This window comes from Anguilla rostrata, chromosome 13 (genome assembly GCF_018555375.3).
Source record: "Anguilla rostrata isolate EN2019 chromosome 13, ASM1855537v3, whole genome shotgun sequence".
NCBI lineage: Eukaryota > Metazoa > Chordata > Actinopteri > Anguilliformes > Anguillidae > Anguilla > Anguilla rostrata.
The window spans coordinates 19,392,443-19,416,393 of record NC_057945.1 but is presented as its reverse complement, the minus strand read 5'-3'; the positions used below and the strand labels follow the sequence as shown (position 1 = coordinate 19,416,393).

General features: G+C 41.0%; 2 protein-coding genes across 11 annotated transcripts in view; both read right to left on the bottom strand.

Moving 5' to 3' along the window:
- Positions 1 to 405: 405 nt before the first annotated feature.
- LOC135238087 (uridine-cytidine kinase-like 1) lies at positions 406 to 13,573 on the bottom strand. 8 transcript variants are annotated; one of them, XM_064305752.1, is made up of 15 exons: positions 13,305 to 13,573; positions 10,008 to 10,192; positions 9,314 to 9,420; positions 7,639 to 7,809; positions 7,106 to 7,177; positions 6,752 to 6,941; positions 6,241 to 6,302; positions 5,752 to 5,768; positions 5,146 to 5,244; positions 4,874 to 4,967; positions 4,347 to 4,409; positions 3,747 to 3,869; positions 3,011 to 3,118; positions 2,073 to 2,229; positions 406 to 1,875 (listed from the first exon to the last, which is right to left on the bottom strand). In XM_064305752.1, exons 1-15 carry the CDS (start codon positions 13,361 to 13,363, stop codon positions 1,793 to 1,795), a joined length of 1,590 nt encoding a protein of 529 aa, XP_064161822.1. In that variant the 5' UTR covers positions 13,364 to 13,573; the 3' UTR covers positions 406 to 1,792. The 8 variants fall into 8 exon arrangements, 7 of the variants coding, with proteins under 7 accessions (XP_064161822.1, XP_064161823.1, XP_064161826.1 ...); XM_064305753.1 differs by having other exon boundaries at positions 10,008 to 10,183; XM_064305756.1 differs by lacking the exon at positions 13,305 to 13,573 and adding an exon at positions 12,622 to 12,709.
- Positions 13,574 to 20,811: 7,238 nt separating this feature from the next.
- The window catches only part of LOC135237754 (sterile alpha motif domain-containing protein 10-like), a 21,938-nt gene continuing 18,798 nt past the window's right edge, over positions 20,812 to 23,951 (bottom strand). For 2 of the 3 annotated variants that reach the window (XM_064305153.1, XM_064305152.1), the window contains exons 4-6: positions 23,917 to 23,951; positions 23,604 to 23,645; positions 20,812 to 21,330 (exon numbers count right to left, since the gene is read on the bottom strand). The exon at positions 23,917 to 23,951 is cut by the window's right edge and continues 78 nt beyond it. In XM_064305153.1, the coding sequence (XP_064161223.1) occupies positions 21,181 to 21,330; positions 23,604 to 23,645; positions 23,917 to 23,951 (227 nt within the window). In that variant the 3' untranslated portion in view covers positions 20,812 to 21,180. Of the gene's footprint in view, positions 21,331 to 23,603; positions 23,646 to 23,888 lie in introns of all 3 variants that reach the window. The other variant, XM_064305154.1, reaches the window with a different exon arrangement.

Sequence of the window (23,951 nt, the reverse complement as noted above, 5' to 3'; positions counted from 1 at the left end):
ATGCAGGCTCACCAGGGAAGAACAATGATTGATGATATGAGATTGTGTTAGTTTGAATTTGCATGTTTTCAGCCAGCTGTAATTGAACAATGTGCTTTTCATGTTTCAAACATTCTCTACCATCAAGTGGATGATGTGCTATCACAGCAGTGGATACATGTCTTGTTTTGTCCATTTGGTTTTCTATGGCTTTCATTTTGAATTTTAATCAAGGATGCACCAAGACTCCAACAGGTGTATTAAAATGCAATTTTTCCATGACATTACCAAGCTCTTACACACTTCAGTGCACTGCAACAAGCTCAGGGCTAATTCACCTCTAAGAGAGTTAAATGAGTCTAATAAGGGTCAAATTCTTTCTATCACAGCACAATGTACTCTCCCAGAATTGATTTAACATGGAACTTTTTGACCATTGCATAAAATTTTATTCACACCTTTTTACCTTAGTATTCAACAAATATAAATAACAGTATTAAAAATACACAGCGGAACAGTTGCTGAATATGTTCTGATTGTTTGTAAGAAATCAGAGGAGCACGTGTATCCACCGGTGCGACCACCACAAAAGTTTCCAGCAGGGTCTGCTGGTAGCACACTGCTGCCATATATGGTAAAAACAGCACATGGGCATAGGGCTGACCCTGAAGGTAAGGTCTGCCTGCATCCTGTAGAGAGAGAATATAACAACTCATGCCTTCAATCTGAGGATCTTTACTGTGTGTGTGTGGTGGTGGTGGTGGGGGCGCATACTGAAATACTAACACTAGTGTAGAGCAGACTGCTTCTACACAGGTTCACTGTATTGTCCTGTACAATAGCACCAAGTCCTTAAGTTGTACACCCCTCCAGTCTCTCTCTCTCTCTCTCTCTCTCTCTCTCTCACAACATACAATGGCATGCAAAGGGAACATCATGCACATTGACAGACAACTGCCGTAGTCAGTGCATGTGTTTGTATTGAAACAGCACTGCAGGGATGAGGGTCTAAACATTCATAACTCTTATGAACTTCTGATGAGATACTCATCTCTGTATGCTTTAACAATGTGGCCAATCAGCTTTCAGCAAAGGGGACCAAAGACCAAAGAGCTACAGAAAGAAGTCTGCCCACGCAACTTTCCAGTAAAGTGGCCCTCACAACAATTCACCTTCCTACTCACAAACAACTGTTGTATTTCATTTGCTAGGTTCATATGAGGTATTCATTAATATGAAACTCTATGCGAACAGTTATTAACACAGAACACATTAAATATTAAAAAGAAACTATATAAAAGGCTTTTTCATTGTTTGTTGATACGGTATTCAAATCCAGTGGCCTATATATGGACACATTCTGTCATATTAAAAATGTTGCACCAAGTCAATATTGTATTTCATACACATACTATTTTCACAAATATTCAAAAATATATAAATAAATAAATAAAACAAAAATAAAAGTATTTTGTTCCCCATTTCACACTTTTCCCCATTTCACTCATTTTTTGAAAAATCCTTCCTCTAATCAAACATATGTACACATGTAACACATACATATGTATCAACACATGTAAACAGCTGCACTAATCTATTAACATGTTTTATAAGCATGGCTGTCATGGTGTGCTGATAAGGAGTTCCTGTTGTAGCTGTACTGCTGTGTTCAGGGAGCAGTCTGTGGCTGGGGGGCTAAAGTCCTGGGTCTCTATACGAATCTCTGAGACTGTATTGGCTGGAGAGGCAAAGGGAATGGGGGGACGTCCCTGCATTCTGCGCTTTGATTCGTTGCCCTTGGATCCTTCTGCTGTCAGTAACTGGCCTCACCAAGCCCCTCCTCATCACTCCTGTCTGGCAGGGCGTCCGTACCAAAATAGCGATCCCCAAAATTCCCTGCAAAAAGAGATACCCAAAAATCAGTCAATGTCCAACGTGCGACACCAATCCAGGATGCTTTAATGGAACACACACACATACACGCATGCACACAAATGCATGCACACACGCACACACGCACACACACACGCACACACACACACACACATGCACACACATACATATCAGTGGCACCGGTCCCTAGTCTCATTCACCCATGCCAGGGATGATGTGGAAGAGCTCGTCCACGCTCTTGTCGATGGCGGTGGTGATGATCTTGACCTGGGGGAAGGCGTAGGCCACTGAGTGCACCCCCATCTCCGCCATCAGCAGAGACACCAGCAGGATCCTGCCCTCTTCCACGTCATGGTCCTGGGGAGACATGCCACTGTAACCCACTGCCTTACGCATCCCTTAGACATTCCTCACGCAAACTTTACCCACCCCTTTCACACTCCATACACACTCTTTACACACTCCCTAACACATCCCTTACACCTGTTACAGACTCCCTCATACTGTTTACACACTACATTACACAGTCATTACACAACTGTTAAATATACATACTGTTATACATACACAAGCGAGGACGAGGATGACGTTCTTACTGGTAAAACTGTTTCCCACTCAGAGCGGCCTAATTTGTTAGCCACAGCGCAGTGAGACTGCTGAAGAAAGGGCAAAGGCTAGAGGGGTGGGCAGAGAGCTGGTAGCTTGGCTTGGCAATTGGGGCTGAGTGTGTGGAGGTCTGGGTGGAGTGGGGGGGGACACAGATTGTGGTGGAGTTGGGCGGAATTGAAGCGGAGAGGGCCAGAGTTTGGGGGGGAACTATACGATGCAGGGCAGGGTGCAGTGTAGAATTGGCAGTGTTTGGGGCGGAACTATACAATGCAGGGCAGGGTGCAGTGTAGAATTGGCAGTGTTTGGGGCGGAGCTATACAATGCAGGGCAGGGTGCAGTGTAGAATTGGCAGTGTTTGGGGCGGAGCTATACAATGCAGGGCAGGGTGCAGTGTAGAATTGGCAGTGTTTGGGGCGGAGCTATACAATGCAGGGCAGGGTGCAGTGTAGAATTGGCAGTGTTTGGGGCGGAGCTATACAATGCAGGGTGGGGTGTTGTGTACAGCTGGTGGGGTTTGGGGCGGACCCACCAGTAAAACACGCAGAGCCATCATGGCGGCAGCGCCAGTGGACACTGTGCAGTCCATCAGGATGACGTGATCCTCGCTGATGTCTTTGGGCAGGCGCAGGTAGTGCAGCTAGGAGGATGCAAGTACAGATGACGGGGAGGAAATGCTTTTAGGCAGAAGAGAAAGAATGACAGGCAGGGGAGGAGTGTGGGATGGCTAGAGGAGGAGAGGGAAGCATGACATCACTGAGGTCTTTCAGAAGGGGGGGCGTGGGAGGGGGGGGGGGGTCATGATCATGCAACAGTGGAAAGAGAAAAAAACTTCAGAACCACCCAATCAGTCAACCAGTAAGTCAGTTAGCCAGAGCCTCATATCTTTCTCATTCTGTACTTGCACAAATATAACACACGATTCAGTGTGTCTAGTGCTCCTCTTACGTCTCTTGATCCATGCAGGCAAGCATGTCCATGTATATAGCACGGCATTTTATCATTATCTCATAATAATTTCTGTAACCAGGGAAACCTCCACTGCTAACATTATACATGTTACTCATTTTTACCACAGATACAGATACACATACACACACAAGTCAGCTAAAGTGTTTCACTATGGGAAGTCATGGTAGAGCCCTTCTCAGCATTGGAACTCGCAGCCAGCGGACTGCACACTCCCTAACCAAAGTTCCCTGACCACTGTACCCTGTGCATACATGCAGGAGGAGCAGCTCTGACCCCTGAATGGGTGTGGGCGGTACCTCCGGTTCTCCTGAGTCCTGATTCGTCTGAATCAGGATTTTTCCAATCCTCGCATCCTTGCAGACAGCCCTGAGGGCAGGTTCCATGGTTTCTCCTGCACGGAGGATGGACACGCCCGTAATCTGCAACCAATCAGAGCTCATGATGTCATCACGGCACAGTTCCCATGAGCTTCCACAGTACAGTATGTTTGCTTAAAATAACAAATACATTAACTGTTTTTTTAATCCCAATGTGAACTGGCATTAACTAATGTAGTTAGATAACATGAATTAATGATGTACAAATATATTAACAAAGCTGTACAGATTAACTTCTAAAGTTAGTAGTTAACAACTACATTAGTTAATGCCAGTTCAAGTGACCTTTTTGTAATGTGTTACCATATTTTCTACTGCAAAGAATCCTTGTAATGAAAGATAATTTTTTAAAGAGAAAGTCCCAAATATCTTTTACTCAGCCTGCTGGACCAGTGTCAATTTGTGCAACTCTATGAAATTCTACTCTGTCTTTTTTTTCAATAGTTTTGCTGTTGGGCATTTCAAACTATACTAAGGAAACACACACACACACACACACACTGCAGGTGTGAGACTCACCCCCTTCCCACAGAAGCGCCGCCCCTCATAGTCCTGACCCTGTGGAGTCTGCACTGTGCTGGTCTGTACATCATGGGAAACACCGATCACCAAACACACTAACACAACCAGACTACAGCACAACACAATGGAGCTGCACTCAAACTAACAGCCATTACCCCACTATGAACAGTCTTAGAAATTATTTATTCAAATCAGTGATAATGACTCATTAACTCAGTGAAAGTTCCTGCAGTAGCTGACAGAGAAGCTACCAATTACCAGCAGCCTGAAAGTGAGGTTGTAAAGCACAACCTTCATTCACACTGTATCATTTTCACACAAAATACAACAAGGTCACGAGGCTTGTGCCTGCTGTGAGACAATCGTGTTTGTAAAGTTTCCACAAACTGTTGTAGGGTGCATGGGTGTTCTCACAATGAAACTGATACCGACACTCACACATGAACACACACAAACACAAACGCACACACAAGAAAGCTCGGACACACAAAAACACACATGCATAAAAACACACACGCACACACCTGGGAGGGCAGGAAAGAAAGAGCATGCTCAATTAGCAGGCGCATCAGTCTCTTGGAGTAAAAGATAAACTCATCACGGGTGGTTTCCTTATCCCTGAGAGAGAGAGAGGGACGAAAACGGGGTGGACTTAATGAGAGAGAAAGGTTCTGCTGGGTCCTGTGTGCTGCAAACACAGGCCTACTCCCCCTGACCTAGGGTCAGTACAGAGGGTGCCTGACCTGAGGAAGGTGTGCATGCCCCTGACCTGGGGTCAGTACAGAGGGTGCCTGACCTGAGGAAGGTGTGCATGCCCCTGACCTGGGGCGTGTTCTCCAGCACACTGAGAGTCTGAGGAAGAGGCTGGGCCTGGTGAGCAGAGGCCAGGACTGACCTGTTCCCAGGGCAACCCAGAAAAAAAGAGGGAGAGGAAAAAAATTACTGCTATTATACAATTATTATTATTATTATTATATCATTGTTGTTGTTGCTATTATTATACAGCTTCTTACTTTAACCGTTCTATTACTACTACAACCAACACACTCGGACAATAACAGTTGATTGCCGCATAACTTCATTTTCTAGAGCTCTGCATCACATTAAGATGGTTTTTGAAAGTGCTGATTAAGGCAGGCCATGCTGCTTATCAAGTTTAGGGGAACATGATTGCAGTGTAGCCTTTCTTAAAATTATGAGGACCTCTGCGTAATAACTGCAACACAGACCCTATGCACAGTGGCATTTGCAGTGCAGACACAGATTGCTAGGCGAGCTGTTAGTCTTTATACGTGCAGCATGGTGATGATGCAATGACAACGCTGCCGCAACGCTGTTGCAGCACTCCAAGAGGAGGGAGAAAAGCAACGAATGGGCAAGGGAAGTGAGAACGTTACTGCACCTGACGCTGAGCTCCCGCTGTGTAGATGCAGAGAGAGAGACAGAGAGACACAGACAGAAAGTCAGAGAGTCCGAAGGAGAGGCGGGCGGTGACCAAAGGAACGTTCCGGAAACGGAGACAGACATTCAGCATCACTATCCATCCCCAGTCTGCTGACAGCTGATAAAGAGACCAGAACTGGGGTCTATTCCCTTTCGATTCAGTCAGTTCAGGCAAACGGGAGGCAAGACACCCAGCTGTTAATGAGGTATGCTTCAACACTCTCTATAATTCATTTGTGGTTAGGGAAGGTTGGGGTGTTGTTCAGAGTGTAGATGCATGGTGGTTAGGGAGGGTAAGGGTGTGGTTCAGAGGGTAAATGTGTGGTGGTTAAGGAGGGTAAGGGTGTGGTTCAGAGAACTGGGTGTTGTTCAGAGGGGGTATCTGGAGAGACTCTATATTGCCGCACACATCCCCCCCATATCAGGGGTGAAGCACCCTCTCACTCACCTCCTCCAGCTGGCTATGGACATGCTGCACAATCAGGTCAATGGCCACCATGTTATCACCCCCTGCAGCACAGTGAGAGTCACAACCTCTTACTGACAGCACTCTGCTGCCCTCTGGTGGTGACAGGTTCCCATGCAGTAACACATTGTTCAGTAAGCACTACTGTTTGCTTATTCCATTTCCACATCCAAAAACCCATGAAAGCAGGGAACTACAAAGCCTGTCTGTACATGTATGTGTAATAGACTTTCATATAGAAGACAGTGACTGATTTGTATGTATGTGTGTGTGTGTGTGTTTGTGTGTCTGTGTATCTGTGTGTGTGTGTGTGTGTGTGTGCGTTTTTGTGTATATGTTTGTGTGTGTGTGTGTGCGTGTTTTTGTGTATATGTTTGTGTGTGTGTGTGTGTGTGTGTGTGTGTGCGTGTTTTTGTGTATATGTTTGTGTGTGTGTGTGTGTGTGTGTGTGTGTCAGTATATAAGTGTGCGTGAATGGTGGGCAGGGCCTCACCACGTGGCACTACGATATCAGCCAAGCGCATGGTTGGTTCGATGTACTGCTCAAAGGCAGGTTTCACAGACTTGTTGTACTGTTTGATAACGCCCTCAATGTCTCGCCCCCTCTCTGTAATATCTCTGCGTAGCCTGCGGACCAATCGGATATCAGAGTCCGCGTCTACAAAGATCTTCATGTCCAGGAGCTGAGAACAGGAACACACACAACACAAGTGTATGAGGTAGAGTAACACATACTCACTCACTCACACACTCTCTCTCACACACACACTCACACACACACACACACGCAGTGAGGGCAGCTACATGGTGATGACTATAATGGAAAATCATGCATTCACCTTCTTACCTGCAATAATTCCTTATCTGAAAAAGACATGATTCCTTCAAAAATAATAACGCTGGCCCCATATACGTTTTTCTGTAAGAGGGAGAGGGAGATGGAGCAGAGCAGAGCAGAATGGGGACATGAAATAAGATGTGAAAATGGAGACGGATTCAATGGGCCTTTCTTGAATTGTTCTTACATTTGCTCTTAATAAAAGTGGAGATGAAACCCCAACATGGGATTCATGAAACGTGCAGACCTTCGATTTTGTGCGTATACCAGGTGTATCAGAGGATGAACGGCACTTGTTTGTAAACTGAATGTAGGTGCCTGTTCATGTTGATTTGCCATAAAAGGCACCTGCCACCTGCAGGGTCAGGTGCCAACATCAGCCATTCATTGCTTTCCACAAATGTATCTGCACTTCATATTCATTGTCAGTTAAGGGACAAATAAAGTGAAAAACAAAAGATATTTCAGGGTTGTCAGCAGAACTAGGAGGTGTAGGATTTAAATGAGTTAAACAGTCATGAAACCACGCAATGATTTCTCACCCACTCTTTCTGTCGGCCATGTGTGGTGAAGTCATACACCGGTATCTTCGCACTCTTGCCCTGTTTGAGCTTGCAAATCGTCTGCACCAGCAGGTCAAAGTCAAAGGCATTTGGGTGGTCAAAATTGTAGTCATTACTAGCAGCCAGTGCCTCCTCTTCTGGAGAAAGAACCTGGGGGCACATAGGAGTGAATCCGAGTCTGAGTTACAGTCTGAATTAGAATCACATTCTGAGGCTTAGCCTGTCTGTTACGCAGTGTGAATCAGAATCAGAATAGGAATCAGAACAAGAATAAGAAACCAAACTGGAATCGGATTCAAAATAATGATCGTAAGAGAATAACCCAAGGCCGTGAAGAAAAATCTCCAGTCAGCAGAATGTTCAGGAAAGTCGCTTTGAAACCACCAGGAATTAATTATAGCTCTGGCAACAATAACAATACTAATAACAATAGCAACAGCTTTAATGGCTAAAATAGTCCATGGTGCATGAGGCCCTAGGTTTAAACCAGTGATTCAGACCGATTCAATTTTCCTCTAAAACTTTGGAAATAACAATGAGAATCAGGTAAGGTCTTAGGCTGAGTACAGGTTAGACTCGCTGCAGTAAGACACCGCAGTGCTGTATTTACTGACAGAGTTATGATCTGGTACAGGTTAGACTCGCTGCAGTAAGACACCGCAGCGCTGTATTTACTGACAGAGTTATGATCTGGTACAGGGTGGCTTTCAGAAAAACACTTCTGGGAGTGTAAAACATGAAGTCTTGCTATAATTATATGGCCTACATCTATCGTCCTGCATCATTCACATATCGTTATTTAACTGGCCTGACTACTAAATCCTAATCCTTACATAGCAATGAGGAAAGACATTCATTGAAGCTGTCTCTTCTACCTACACCCCGCCCCCCTTCCTCCTCCCAATTAAAAATGTACAATTTTGCCTTTTGGCAGATATTTTTCAACAAAGTAACTTACAAAAAGTTCATTTCACATGGCCTGCAAACAGCACTAGGGCTAGAGATGCACAGTAACAATAAAATCAGTAGCACTATCAAGGGCCATGCCTCAAGATCTACCAGGGCCAGAGAGAGAGAGCCACTTCCTGCCTCACTCTTCCTCCCTCCAGCACACAGCTCAAACTGAAATCTCATTAACCCTTTCCCTTGGAATAGATGCTTTAGTGACACAAGGGCTATAAACAGACAGGAAGTGTGACACTAGGTCATGTGATCTTTTTCCACAAGTTAGACTTCAGGGGGTGGAGCCTGTCCCAACACCCATGGAATGGAACAGCTTCTCCTTCTGAACAAAGATCAGGTTCATGGCAGGGTCTACAACCCTGTAATCTTCAGATCCATTCCCACCACAGTAGTCAGAATTGTGTTTGAGTCATTTGTTTGTTTTGATCACTACACAGAATTATTTGGAGGATTTTTGCCATGTAAAATCACAAATGCATTTACATTGATGTCCCTGAGTAACTTAAGGAAAATGTGAAAACAAATGCTTTATTTTGAAGATTAGGACAAACATCAGATGTAAAAAAATGAACAAGACCTGAAGATTGTATGTGTAAAAAATGCTCTGAAAGAGTTCTGATTCTCAAACCCTCTTGGTTTCACATGGACCCTATGTGAGGGGTGTTGGTCACCAAGTACACCCACCACTCACCTTGTAGAAGGAGTCCATGGACAGCAACACCACCCAAGGTACACCCAAAGCCTCAATGATCTTATTGGCCACTGTGGTCTTCCCTGAAGCACTGCCACCACAGAGTCCTGCTCAGTCCATGAAAAACAACTTCAGGCAAATCTTTACATGCTGTCATCTAATGGAAATCGCATTCATTCAAAAACTCATCATAATTTGCCAGCCAATGAAAGTCACCTTTGCTGAAAAGCCATGTGCTGCCAACCAATGAAAAGTCACTCATTAAATATATGTATAATAACTGCTTATAACTGTTTGTCAGGTGTTCATTAAGATGTTCAGAAAGAACATCAACTACTGTCTTCCATCCATTAATCAATCAATCAAGCAACCAATCTACCTGCTTGTCTGCCTGTCTACTATTTAGTCTGTATTACAAAGTTTACTATGTTTAGGCCATGAGACTGTATAAGACTGTGTGTATCCTATACACAACTATGCATGTGTGCAGTATAAGGCTGTAAGTGAGTGCTATATTAGACTGAGTGTGTACTGTCAGTTCATGGCAGAATTTGGCTTAATTCCATTTCAATTCAGTCAAGTTCAGTAATGAAGTGAAATTTTTACTAAAAAATCAACTGATTCCTTTTAAAAATCCTCATTGGATGAACAGGAAGGCCCATGTTTAATGATCAGCCCTGGTGAGGTCACGCACCGATGACGAAGGCGTCCTTGGACTGAGCGCCCTGCTGGTTGTACCACGGCGGCCGGCCGGCGGTGTAGATGGTTCTGGTGCTGGTGCGCAGGAGGGGCGGCTCCGGTGTGCCCAGGCTGCTGCTCTTCCTGCGGGGGGCGCTAACGGGCAGCAGGAGCCGGTCCAAAGCCTCCTCACTGCTCCCACTGCCAGGAAACAGGCACAGGACAAAAATTAAAGATAACATTCAACAAAGTTAAAAATTAAACAATACGTTAAAAAACAAAGTTAAGTAATATAAAAGAAGAAACAAACATAAGCACAATACAAATTGAGTAAAATATAAGCAAATAAACATACAATTAGATAAACAACATAATATGCAAATACAAGTAAAATGATTTAATATATCATTTAAAATATTGGGGTAGGGGGTTCTCCATCTCTGTCTATCTTTTAAGGGACCTGAATGATAAAAGGAATAAAAGTCATGGCCACCTGTGAGTGACAAGTAATCCTCACTTTAAGTATTTATAAGTTATGATCCCCCCTCCCCCACCTAGATTTCTGCCATGATTTTAAACATTGTGTGTTTTGAAACCCTTGAGGTTTCTGTACATCACCAGATTCAGAGAAAATAAAGGAGATGGTGGTTAGGATGAGAAATAGATTTATACCCCTTATTCTCATTTGGAAGGTTACCAGATTAGGGGGAGTGGATCTATGCCCCCAACTCCCATTGGGAAGGTTTCCAGACAAGGGTATGAGTTTTACCCAATGCTAACCACCCATTAGTCCCTGGGATTCAAACCTGTGTCCTCTTAGCTACAAGACCAGTTCAAAAACCACACCTTCATCAGCACCATTTCAGTGAAAAAGGGGCAGCAGTTACAGGTAAACAACTGAAAGGCACCCAAGCAAAATATCCCTCTCCTGTGCCTGTGCATCTAACAAGAGAGATAGTTTCCTGTGCGATTGTTCTTCAGGGGTTTTATTCCTAACCTACACTACACCAAAAGATCTTCCAGCAATTAAACCTATTTCACTCACAGTATTTTTATTATTTGACTATTTTTAAAGAATAATAATTATATATGGCTGCCAAATTATTTAAAAAGAGCAAGTCCTGAATTGAGACAGCATGTGTGGTGTGTTTTTTGGTTACCACTAACACTTGAAAGTCCAACAGTTCACATAAGTAATAAGAAACGACAATACACATGAACCTGTTCTGCAGGCCATACTTTCAGGGCCAAGACCTCAAAATGTCCTTCAGAATTATTACAGTTGCAGCACTTCAAAAAATATATTTAAACAAATTATTATGTACAAATCATTTCCACGTTATTATACAGCACTGTTGTATCTATGACAGTAACAATATTGCAAGTGACACTACTGTCCCGGCCAATGCTGTGTGGTTCACAAGCCACACAAGTGGCCTGTATGAGTGAGCAGTAGCAACAGCAGCAGCCCTGTCTGAGGGGCACATGAGGGAAAGGAAGAGTGGTAAAGCTTACCTGCCCTCTGCATTCAGAGACCAACGCCCCAATATTCTGGCTCCTGAATACACGGGCTGAGAGGCCATGGTGAGGAGCCCCTACTCTGGCTTCAGTCAGTGCCTTCAGCTTATAATATCACAGCACCTGGCACACCTACCTCCCTGGCCCCGCACTGCCAAAGACCCAAACGGGTATGACTGCTGGCACTGCACCACTTCCAATATTTTACACAAACACACACCAGTATCACTCAAAGAGGCTATGCTTCTCCAAATGTTCCACACACACACAAAGTGGCTCTCCTCCGCAGGAAGAGGAGAACGCTTCTTCTAACTGCCTCTTATTTTGCTTTGTTTTTGTTTGTTTTTTTGTTTCTTTTGTTTAAGATTGTTGCTCTGCCAACTATCAGAAGAGGATAAGCTTACTCCCAGACTAAAGAGAGTCACTAATAGCAGTTGAGCAGCTTCTGCTGTAACGTCACAGCAACAACACGCTACTTTATTACCCACAGCGCACAGAGAGAGAGAGAGAGAGAGAGAGAGAGAGAGAGAGAGAGAGAGAGAGAGAGAGAGAGAGAGAGAGAGAGAGAGAGAGAGAGCTTCTCAAAGGTTCAAGTATATGTGCATTTAAGGCCATTGCAAAGAAAAACTAATTTCACAAAAACTTAAAATGTATTTGCTAATCAAGTCTATAATACTGGAACTTATACTTATGCAAATCTCTTAATTCAGTATAGTTGTGTTGAGCAGCAAAGGTACATTATCTTGTGCTAAAGTGTCTTCATATAAATAATACCAGTAAGTCAATTTGATCCAGTGAATACATTTGGCAAGACGTATTTACCGGATAAACTAAACACATTATTATTCACACCCGTTATTCATTTGCAAAACATGATTACATTCACACTAAGCTTACTATGAATTAAAATAAAATAAAATAAATATAAGAGGAACTTCAACAGAATTTTGCCTATTGTGACAATGCAGGCCATTGAAAAATGTATTGATTATTCTGCTGTACCGGTTTTTGGTTAATCCACAAGGTTAATTTGTTTATTTACATTTTACCTAGATAAATATGCATTATAACCGACGTCAAGTGAAATAAAGCAGTAGAGGCAACCTACTCACGAATATGTTTGAGAAATAGATCTATGTCGTGGGAGTCATTAGGCTTTTGTGGACAGGCACTTCCGCTGCTCACTCGGTTTTTACAATCTATCGTCCTTAAGTGCTCACGCAAGTAAACTAATCCCATTAAAGGATTGTTTTGTGACACAGATGGTAACAAGTAGTTTGAACGCAATTAAACTCCAATGCTTGGAGACATTGTTACCAAACAAACTGTGTGTTCGGAAGTGTATTAAACAGAAACACAGAGCAAACAAACAAGCATAAATAAATGAATAAATAAATAAATACCACTGCGATAGGTCTGACGTAAACAGAATGCACTACATGAGCAGCAGTCAATGCACTGAATGAGCGTAATACCACGGGGAGACTCTATTAGCCTATCATTAATACTGTAGCCTAAATAGCCTCGCACTCAGTAACCGTAGACCTACAGTGCAAATAAATAAAGTAAAATGTTGCATAAAGGCGCAGCTATAAGTGACATCCTACGTCACATGATACCCTATGTAAAATCAAAATTAACAGTCAACTCTTATTGCACTGCCGCTGTGACTTTATTGATGACCGTTAGTTACAATAAATGTAAAGGAAAACAAACAGCAATAGATCCATTTATCTTTTTTGCTAACGTTTATCTTAAAGGTAGCCTATGTATTGCATATTTCCTTTTTGTGTACCTGTCCGACCGCGAGGCAGCTTTCTCCCTGCACTCCATTTCCCTGCTGGCGACGGACATTGTCAGTGTCACAGATCCGTCTTCCAATCAGTTGCCTCTACTGTTAGAAATGTGTAGATTGGGGAGTTATGTTCAGGTACCTGTCCGCGAAGCAGGCGGTTTTCTGCCGCGGGTATCCCAAACTCCCGTCGTCTCACTATCCAATAAATGAATAGATGAGTTCCATAAACAAGGAGTGTGCATAATTATGAGTTTGACTTGCTAATATGGCTTCGGTAATTCAGTGACAGTCCATCATAAGAGATGTATTATCAATGCAAATAATATGTTGTAGTGTGATGATCCAGAGAAAGGGTGTGACTATCCAGGGAAAGGGAACTACTCTTAATTGTTCATCCTGTGACATTAGTGTGCACTTAATTATATGACGTTCAAATATGTACCGCACTTTTGGCAAAAGCCAGGTGAAATATAGCTTTTTTAATGCTTAAAAACATTGATTTTCTGAATTGACTCTCCATGTAAACACAATTTACAGGGATTATACAGACAACATACACTGAGATATTATATATAATTTACATATTGAGCCTAGGGAGCTGGCAGATGAATAATTCATAATTTGATTTAAAGTGATAATGTGAATTTAATTGGCCTTATTGTGGATTTTGCCATCCCATAATTCAAATTCCTACAGTAAAAAAACGTAAGAGTCATGACTTATAACTACCTGGGAAGCTGGTCTTCAAGAATGCAGTGGAGTATGCTGAAAACAGTTTTATTTTATAATTTTATGGAACTTTAGTGAGAGCTGTCTCAAATGCAGCACTCACTACAGAGTTCCAAACTACCTCTGGAAACAATGTCAGCACAAGAACTGCTCATCAAGAGCTTCATGAAATGGGTTTCTATGGCTGAGCAGCTGTACACAAGCTGAAGATCACCATGAGCAATGCCAAGCGTTGGTTGGAGTGGTGTAAAGCACACTGCCATTAGACTCTGGAACAATAGAAGCAGGTTCTCTGAATACTTTTGGAAATGTAGTGTATATATACAATATTAGAAATATATAGGCTATATTTCTGTTTGCAAGAGATCTGCTAGACAAAGACTCATGTTCCAACAAAACAATCACCCTAAGCACACAGCTAAAGCTTCAACGGAATGTCTTAAAAACAGCACAGTCAGTTTTCCTGGAATGGCCCATCCAGGGTATGAATTACAGGGGAGCCAGTGGGACCCCAGCCCCTGCAAGAGAGATCTGAGCTCCATGGTTTACATATAAGACACAAACTTAAAAATATTGCTCAAAAAGCAGGTACTTGAAAAGAGCAAGTCCTGAATTGAGACAGCATGTGTGGTGTGTTTTTTGGTTACCACGAACACTTGAAAGTCCAACAGTTCAAATAAGTAATAAGAAATGACAATACACATGAACCTGTTCTGCAGGCCATAATTCCAGGGCCAAGACCTCAAAATGTTCTTCAGAATTATTACAGAGTTGCAGCACTTCAAAAAATATATTTAAACAAATTATTATGTACAAATCATTTCCACATTATTATACAGCACTGTTGTATCTATTAAAGTAACAATATAGCAAGTGACACTACTGTCCCGGCCAATGCTGTGTGGTTCACAAGCCACACAAGTGGCCTGTATGAGTGAGCAGTAGCAACAGCAGCAGCCCTGTCTGAGGGGCACATGAGGGAAAGGAAGAGTGGTAAAGCTTATCTGCCCTCTGCACAGCTAAAGCTTCAAAGAAATGTCTTAAAAACAACACAGTCAGTTTTCCTGGAATGGCCCATCCAGGGTATGAATTACAGGGGAGCCAGTGGGACCCCAGCCCCTGCAAGAGAGATCTGAGCTCCATGGTTTACATATAAGACATAAACTTAAAAATATTGCTCAAAAAGCAGGCCAATGATTTTTTTGCTATTACAGAGAGTATTTTGTATCAGAATGCTATTGTAGACCATGTGCGTGGCATTATTTTTGCTGGTGTATCCAAACTGAGTTTCTTGTTGTATAAGATATCTCTGTAGCACCCTCCCCTGTCAGGTATTTCCTTTTGATGATTAACAAATGCTGACCTCTGGATGAGTGTGTGCTGCTCATGTTTATGGGGTTTCCTGACTTCCATACCCATGGCGTCACATCCTCTGTTTACACATGCAGTATAAGTCTGTGAGGCTCAGTTGGGGTTGGACATACACTACAGATGTCTCTTAAGATTTCTTCCCTTCGGGGAGTTTGTTCTCGCCACCGTCTGAGTGTTTTCCTACCTACTAGGGAGTTTTTATTATTTTTTTTTTTTTTACTTCAATTGCTTACTTTTTGTATGTTCAGGACTGGTTTTTTGCCCAATTGTCTTTCCATTACACCTTTTGACCGTATCTTTGCAAAAAACGCCATACATTTAAAATTGAATTGAATACTTTCACTCTCGATTTCAAAGAAGAACCAGTGCAAGGATGGGAGGTAAGTTTTGTGCAATATTCTGTACATGCAATCCCTGTGGGTACCAAATTAGTTTTGTAGTCCACAAGGGTGTTGTATTAGGGAGTGTATCCAAATTTCTAGAAGTTTCTATTCAGATACAGTATGTCTCTGTAGCACCCCCCCCTTGCTTTTTTCTAAATGTGCACTTGTGCGCAAGTTTTTTTTTTAGTTATAACATAAGGAAAGTTAAATGCCTAAGCTAGGATATATGTGTTTCAGTGTGAAGAAGTATTCATGTACTCTATTTCTAATTATGATTGGATCATTTAAGATGTGTTAATGTAAGATTCTTTATACAATGGCACATACTGGTGTTCAGGAAATGTTTTATACACTTTCCTGGGCAAGGGCTAGGTCTAAGTCTTTGTCGGTGTGTTATGCAAGTACCCCTCACTGCAGCCTGTGGGATGGGACGGGGTGGAATGTTAAAAATTTGGAGGGGGGGTCGTAATGGAAGATGATCCCTATCTCAGACTGGATGTCTGCTAGTGGCTTGCCATATTCTCTGCAAGCTAGGTTCGACTAGAAGTGATCTTAAGGTTGAAGTTACATCCAATTAGTCTTTTCAATTTATTGTATATAGTTTAACACATGTGCTGGCTAGCATGCCTTCAATGTAAAATCATTAACCTATAGTTGTTACAGTTTGAAGATTTAATCAGGGACACAATGTGTCTGTGGATGTTTTTTGGTGGAAATGACTGGTAGTGATAAATAAAGCACCTTGTTTATTTCTTATTAAAATTTAGTTTACAGAACATTATGTAGTTTTGCTTATACTCACCTCAACGTCAATTTTACATAAAAGAACACAAAAATGCAAGGAGGGACGTAGCCTGCAATACTTCAATACACCTAAAACTTCACTTCTTTTTCATAAGTTACTTTTTTGTAGTGCTTCATTTCTTCAGTCAGCAAAGGGATCGGTTGACATTTATGAAGATGTATGTAAAAAGCACATGGGTTCATTCCATATTGTAGAAAAAGAAAACAAATCACACCTCATCCCAATTAAACATCCCATCTAAAAGAAATCCATAGATGCCTTATACTGGGGTCACACCGTATTTCTGTTTGCCTATGTGCAAAATATTAGAAGAATTATTGTGTGTTCTCAAATGTGTCGGATTGACCAACAATAGAACCAGATTTGCCTTTGAAAACCACAATGACATTTCCCTAAATTTTGGCTGTTTCTTCACCAACAGTATTGGGTGCTGAGAACACACAAAGCACAGAGCACACAGCGCTGCTGTTCTAATACATTAGAAACACATTTCAGAAATAAACGTTATTAGCAGAATTACCACTTCATGTCATACTTCATTCTAATGACAAAGATGATGGTTCAGGAGGTGAAAGGGAAAGTGCACTTTCTGGGGATGGAAATTTTCTTGAAGGACAATGTGCATTTGAGGGTGAAGTGAAACGGTAACCGATGAATTCATGCTATTCTCTCTTATGGCTTGTGTAATGAAATACAAATGTTACTATACATTCCACTACTATATTGACTTTTATAACTATCAAATATAACTATTGTTTTATAGGCATTACAAAGCCTACGGTTATTCTGAATATGTGTTTGAAACACTGGGATTCTGTAGACTGTCTGTCACCTGCTTCAGTAGCTTGTAGACTAATCATTCAGTTCATGTCAAAAATATACATATAATTAGTAGTTGTATGCAGAGTTATTTATAAAGGTATTTATTTTTGTTTTTATCAGATAGTTATATATAATATAAATTAATTGTATTTAATAACTATTGTTAAAAATAGTTATTTATTGTTTTAATTGCTTCCAGTGTCATCAAAATAAAATAAAACTGTTTTATTTAACCATTTCAGGTCTCTGAATTTCCACCAGGTTCTCTGCTGATATTTTTTATACATCATAAAGCAATGGTAGGCCTATGTCCTATTGACATGGCTCTATGATGTGATTACTTCATACAACCTATTTTTAATGTAAAATGACATACCTGCGCTGTGATTTTGGAGATATATTCAAGTGAACACTTATTTTAGTAAGTGAAAATGATTTTTTCCCTCCTAAAATAGGGCCTACCAACAAATCCATATGATATCCAGGCCCAAACTTTCCAGATTGGGACAAGTCATTAGTTGCAATTGGGGTTATCAGTTTGAATCAGTTTAATCTGGAAAAAAAGAGTAGTGAAAAAAATGTCACATAGCAAACTAACTTACTTTTACTTGCTTATTTACTGCTACTTATACTACTTGTTTTTATACAGAAAATCTTCAAGTTTACATTGAAGAAGCGTGCAACTTCATTGACAACATTGACCAACCACTGGATTTCGTGATTAATCCTGGCTTCTATGTGGATGGCACTGTCTGTGCTTGTAAGGGGGGAGTGAACCAACCGGGCAAGCGAATCCCCAAGGTCGGGGCCAAAGCAGAGGCGGGGTTCGGTCGTGCCAAAGTGGAGGCAAGCGTGCTGGGCGCAGAGTTGCGGGGGCCGAACGCCCAAGCTTCAGCTGGGGTCTCTCCAGTGGCGGCAGTGGCCATGGTGCGGGCTGAGCTTTTAAGTGCTAAGTGTTCGCTGGGACCTGTGCACTTTAAGGGCGGAGCAGGTTTCGACACGGGCGGATCCCTGGGATTCCACGGGATGGAGGTTAAGTTCCTGGGCTGTGGCTTCACGCTGGGCCGGAAGAACAGCCTGGCACTCTTCGGCAGTGAAGTTGGATTCACGCTGCCCGCCAAAGTGAATGCAAATGTAGAGTATATGGGAAAAGAAGTCCTGGCTTATCCAAAAGAATAAAGGGGTTACATTCTAACTATGACCTGCTATGTCTGTGTTTGCTATGTTGTCCTATGGATAAATGGCTGGTCCTCGTGGACGAATGATATTCTTTCACCTGTGTTTGACATGAGGTCTAGAGCATAGAGGAACTTTTCCCATCATGTGCTGATTAAGTCAGCTTGAAGTGAAAGTCTTTCCCACATACAAACCTGCTTTCACATTTCTGAACCAGAAACTGGTTTATGGTACCAGATAGGGTACTATACTAAGAGAATTGTACAAAGACAGGTCTTGTCTGACATAATGTGGTATCAAGAGGGTAAATTATCCCTCATTAGACATGTCATGAAAAACAATGAACAGCTCGTTATACTTCAGAAATTGCAATATATTGTCAGCACATGACTCAAAAGAGCCTGACACATGACCCAGAAACAAAAGTAGGGCACTGATTACAAAAGAAGTCAATGCACTCAAAACCATATTATCATTTATCAAAATCAAACCCTGTAAATGTGTCAAAACAACACAGAGTCTTAAAACAATTATCTCATACCTGCCTACTGAACAGAGGTCTGTGAAATGAACAAAGCTAATCTTCACCCAAAGGGCTTTATGCATTTGGTCTAATTGTGCTATTGGCATTGTTAAAGTAAAATACACAACAATGTATTTGATGTAATTAATGTAAAAAATACATGAACATATTTTAAATTGTAGTTATAGTTATAACATGCAACAGTATCACACAGCCACCACTGATGAGTAGGTAACAAAAGTTTTGTTTTTGTTCCAAACAATTTTTATTTTATTTTCTATTTATATTAAAGATTTCTCAGCAGCATCAGTATTTTAATCTAGAAGGCAACGTGGTTGCTGAATAGCCAGTCCAGTTGAGGCACAACTGTTTTCCAAGCACGGTACGGTTACTCCTGGGAAACCATTTATAGATCATAATAAGATGTATGCCTATTACGTTATCACGAGAGAGCTTTCTTGGGATTGGGGAAGGTTGCAATGGAGGATATTTAAAGTAATTTTTAAAAAAAGCAATATGTTTGGAGGTATGAAATTAATTTTAAAATCTGCACCATAATACATCTTTATGTTTAGCAAAGGGTGCAGCAAGGTGAAAAAGCTAACGTGGAAGGACGTTATTTGGGAGGCACTGGGCAGGACATGTCCCTAAAGGCAGGTAAGTTCTGTTATTTATCATGAAGTCCTTTTCCTGTGGTGATTTTCCCCCTACCAGTAAATATGAATGAATTCTATCTGAGCATTGAAATGAGTGAAATCAAGTGATAGTGTGAAGGCAGCAACCACACATCTCTGCTCCTCACCATCAGAACCTTGGTCCTGCAGTCCTATGTCCAAACCACCCCACAAATGTGTGGAGGGTCACAAATGTGCAGTATTTTCAGGAGTTCACCTGCCATATCTCCACCTGCTCACTTGTCAAGTCCTGAATGCTCTGAAATCATAGAGCCATAGGAAGGTACATACTACCACCGTGTATAGATGTCTGGCAATAGCACCGTGTCAAATTTTTTACACTAAAAAATGAGGCCTGAACAAATTTTTTTTTACATAAAATTTTTTATTGTGTTGCATTGTGATTTATATGAATTTAATTTATTTACAACTGCCATATTTATTATTAACAGAATGTTTTCAAATCCCACTACCCATAAATAAAATTTTCATAAAAATCAGTCCCAGATCTCTGTATAGCTGCATTGTGACAATGCCCTTGTAAAAAACACTATTCAACTAAAATTGAATTGAATAGAATATGAGCAGCTCGTCAGTGTTCAAGGAAAGGAATGGAGTTTGTGCATCTGCGGTCAGTTTGTGAGTGGAAAGGTATATTTTTATGGTTAGATAAAGGTGTGTTCTGCCGTCAATCCAAAAGGTGTGTTTTGTGGTCAGTCTGTGTATAAAGATGTGTTTTGTGGTCAATCTGTGTGTGTAAAGGTGTGTTTTTGCAGTCACTCTGTCTGTATAACCCTTGAAAATGCCCTTGCTTTAGCCCACTGAGAAGTTGGCTGATGTCCCTGCTGGGATAGAACTGAAACACATTGGCCACTGTTAGTCAAAGCACCCTCAAAGCAGCCTGCAGATGGCTCTCCAGTTTTACTGGCTGCGTGAATAACTGGTGCTCAGCAGTTCCCCTGTGGGTGGCCATATTGGCAGCAAGGTTCCTCTCATTGCAGTCTTTGATGGAATGCTCATGACACAGCGGACAAAGGATCTTTATTCGGGTAACTTTAAAATAGGAGGACAGTGAGGAAGGCATCATAGAGGTGTTCATGTTCTGCTCATTACATGGACTAAAAGCTCAAAGGCTCTGTACGCTCCAGCGCTCTCAGTTTTTTGGGTAAGCCCTTGTTTGTAAGTGGTCCATGTTGGGATTCCTCTCGTGTGTGACTTTCTCTGCAGTTGGGTACTAATTTATTTATTCCTCTTTAACAGTCGGGCTGAAGTACCCGGGGCTACTGTTCTGTGCAGTACACACTGCTGTTCGCTGCTGCAAATCTCACCCGTTCACATCACTGTGAGCCAGAGGCAGCCCCTCTATTGGATTCCCAGCACTGCTTTCTTTACATCAACAGGAGGCTATAGTCAGCCAATCAGCAGTTAGAAAAGATACAAAAGAGCGTCTTTTCTCCACAGGGCAGGGCAGGGGCCATCTGACCCGAGTGCTTCCTCTTAAGGGTCCTGGATGGGTAGGGCTATGACAGGCTGCCAAAGGAAGCTGCAGAAACAGAGGAGAGAGAGAACAAAGAAGCCGTTACAGAAATAGAATACACAGCAAAATACTGTAAATATGGACACTATATATATATATATATATATATATATATATATCATATTTATATTATAGGATAACAATAAATATAATTCACTCTAGTGTATTTTTAAAAATATACTGCAATATCTGAAATTGATATATATGGTGTATATTTGCTCATATATTTAAACATTTTTAATATATAAACTTATATAATTTCAATGTATTCCTGTAGAGGGCAGAGGTGCAGCTATTTAGATTGTTCAGCCAGCTGGAAAAAGAAAACTGAATAAACTACTGACACCATTCGGCAATACACATTGTGATATACAAATGACATTTAAGGGACCACAAAAAATATAGGCAATCCAGGCAACCATAAAAAAAATAAAAAACGTTCATCCAGGAATGTGCTGGGAACAGACCTGAGGCGATAGTGCCCAGCCTGTGCTCACAGTGAGAGCTTTTTTACATTTAACACTTTTTTATTACGTTATTATGTTTGTTAATGTTACTGTTATGGTTTTAGTTTTCTTAAATGTATCCCCAGTGTATTTTAATATCTTTTTTCGTTGTACTGTTAGTTTTAATTTGCTAAAAACACTAATGAGATCTTCTGCTACCGAAACAAAATAACACACCAGAATGTGGAATGGCAATATGGTTTAATTGAACTGATGTATTCCACTAATGGTGTCTTACATAGGAAACATTATGTTTCATCAGGTATGAATGACCAAATAAGGGCCTTCCTGGAATACTTAAAGAAGAAATAAAACAGGCAGATTTAGATCTTTTAAATGGAATAATGATTCTGGGGTGCACAGTAAAATGTCCAGTCGTACAGTAATTCAACTCTAACAGTGTATGTATGAGTCCAATAAGGGCATTTGTATGCTGTGAGAGCTGATTCAACACTGAGCGGTTTACTGTGTGCTTTCCTGACTGGTGTCATGCAGCTCTCAGGCACAAGAATGAAGGCATTTTATTTGAAGTACCAAACAATTAATCAAAGTAAACCCTGTCTTTCCTTAATAATGACATATTTATCACTAACCCTGATCTATATCAAAATAAAATATAGACTGCTAACCCCAGTCTACACCTCAATAATAAAATATCGATCATTTTTTGTGAGGGTCCTCTTGCTTCTCAACTGATTCTAAGCCAACAGCATCTCATGTATTCCCTTGCTTTAATTACATAAATATATAAATAACGATATCATTTAATTAATAACTCTCAAAAAATATGGACACAATTAGAAAAACTTTTCTTTCATTTCTTTTTAAATTTTAAGCGTCCTTTGGATCTGAGGGCAACTGAATCTGTAGACATTTTAAAGAGAAATATAAAGTCTACCTCTATAAATATTTAACTTATTTGAATTAATTTTATTTTTTATTACTGAATTTCTTTTTTTTTTTGTTATCAGCATTTATATGTCTCTGTATTTTATTACAGTAATACTAATATTCCAATTAATATTTATTTTTAATTACAAATAAAATTAATTATATTTATTTTACTATATATATATATATATATATAATTATACACAGTTTTTTGTTCTCTTTTTGCATGTATGTTTTTACATTTTTCTATAAAGCACATTGAATAGCACTGTGTTTGAAAAGTGCTATATAAATACAGGTTATTGTTATTATTCCTTGTCAACATCTTCTGCCTCCACAGATTGAATTTTAATACTGAAAACAGCAAACCACTCAAACAACAGCTCTTTCAGAACTGTGGCTCCACAAGGACCAGGCAAAAACAGGAAAACAACATTGCAAGAACACTGCAAAATGACCAGTTAAAGAGAGACGTTTTGAGTGACAGCACATTGTGAGAATGGCTGCAGGATGAACGTGTTTGTAAATAATTGTCATCATGATTTTGCAAAGACGTTCAGCCACACAGACATCATGGTCGAGGCACCATGGATATTCATAAAAACAAACATGACAGTGTGCGACAGAAAAACTGCCCAGGAAAATATAAAAGCAATAATATCAATGAAAGCTAAACAACTGTAGAAAAGGACTCAGCCTAAAGAAATGCAATATGGGCCTGTGGGAAATCTGTAGCTCAGGTTTTGTCTGTGGACTTAGAAATGCAATAATGCAAATCCACACACATTCCAGCAAACCAAACCAACCGGATCCAATAAAAAATGTCTTTTTTTTTTTTTTTTTTTAAATCGCCACAAGAAAAATAATATGAAAAGCAATTACCTGGGAGACAGGCCTGCCGTGCTCCACCGCCCATACAGTTAGCTACAGACCAGGAGAACAAAGACAGTCAGTGCAGCCCAAGGGGTAATAGAGAGATGGACAGTACCTGATTAATTAACCCTATAATGACAAATACTGTGATGCAAGGATTAACCCCATAATTACAGGTGTTGTGATGCAGGTATTGACCCTATAATAACAGGCACAGTGATGCAAGGATTAACCCCATAATTTCAGGTGCGGAGATGCAGGGGTCAACCCCATAATTACAGGTGCTTTGCTCACCTCGGCTGAGCTGCTGCAGGTTCCTCACCTCCTCTTGCACCTGCAGCTGCAGCACCTGCTGGA

What these genes read in the sequence shown, in the direction of transcription:
- LOC135238087 (XM_064305751.1), bottom strand. Translation starts at nt 11,574, where the DNA reads ATGGCCTCTCAGCCCGTGTATTCAGGAGCCAGAATATTGGGGCGTTGG. An exon ending in CCATGGACTCCTTCTACAAG is followed by an intron (nt 7,810 to 9,313) that starts GTGAGTGGTGGG and finishes ATGTGCCCCCAG; the next exon opens with GTTCTTTCTCCAGAAGAGGA. An exon ending in TGGCTCTGCGTGTTTTACTG is followed by an intron (nt 2,230 to 3,010) that starts GTGGGTCCGCCC and finishes ATGTCTCCCCAG; the next exon opens with GACCATGACGTGGAAGAGGG.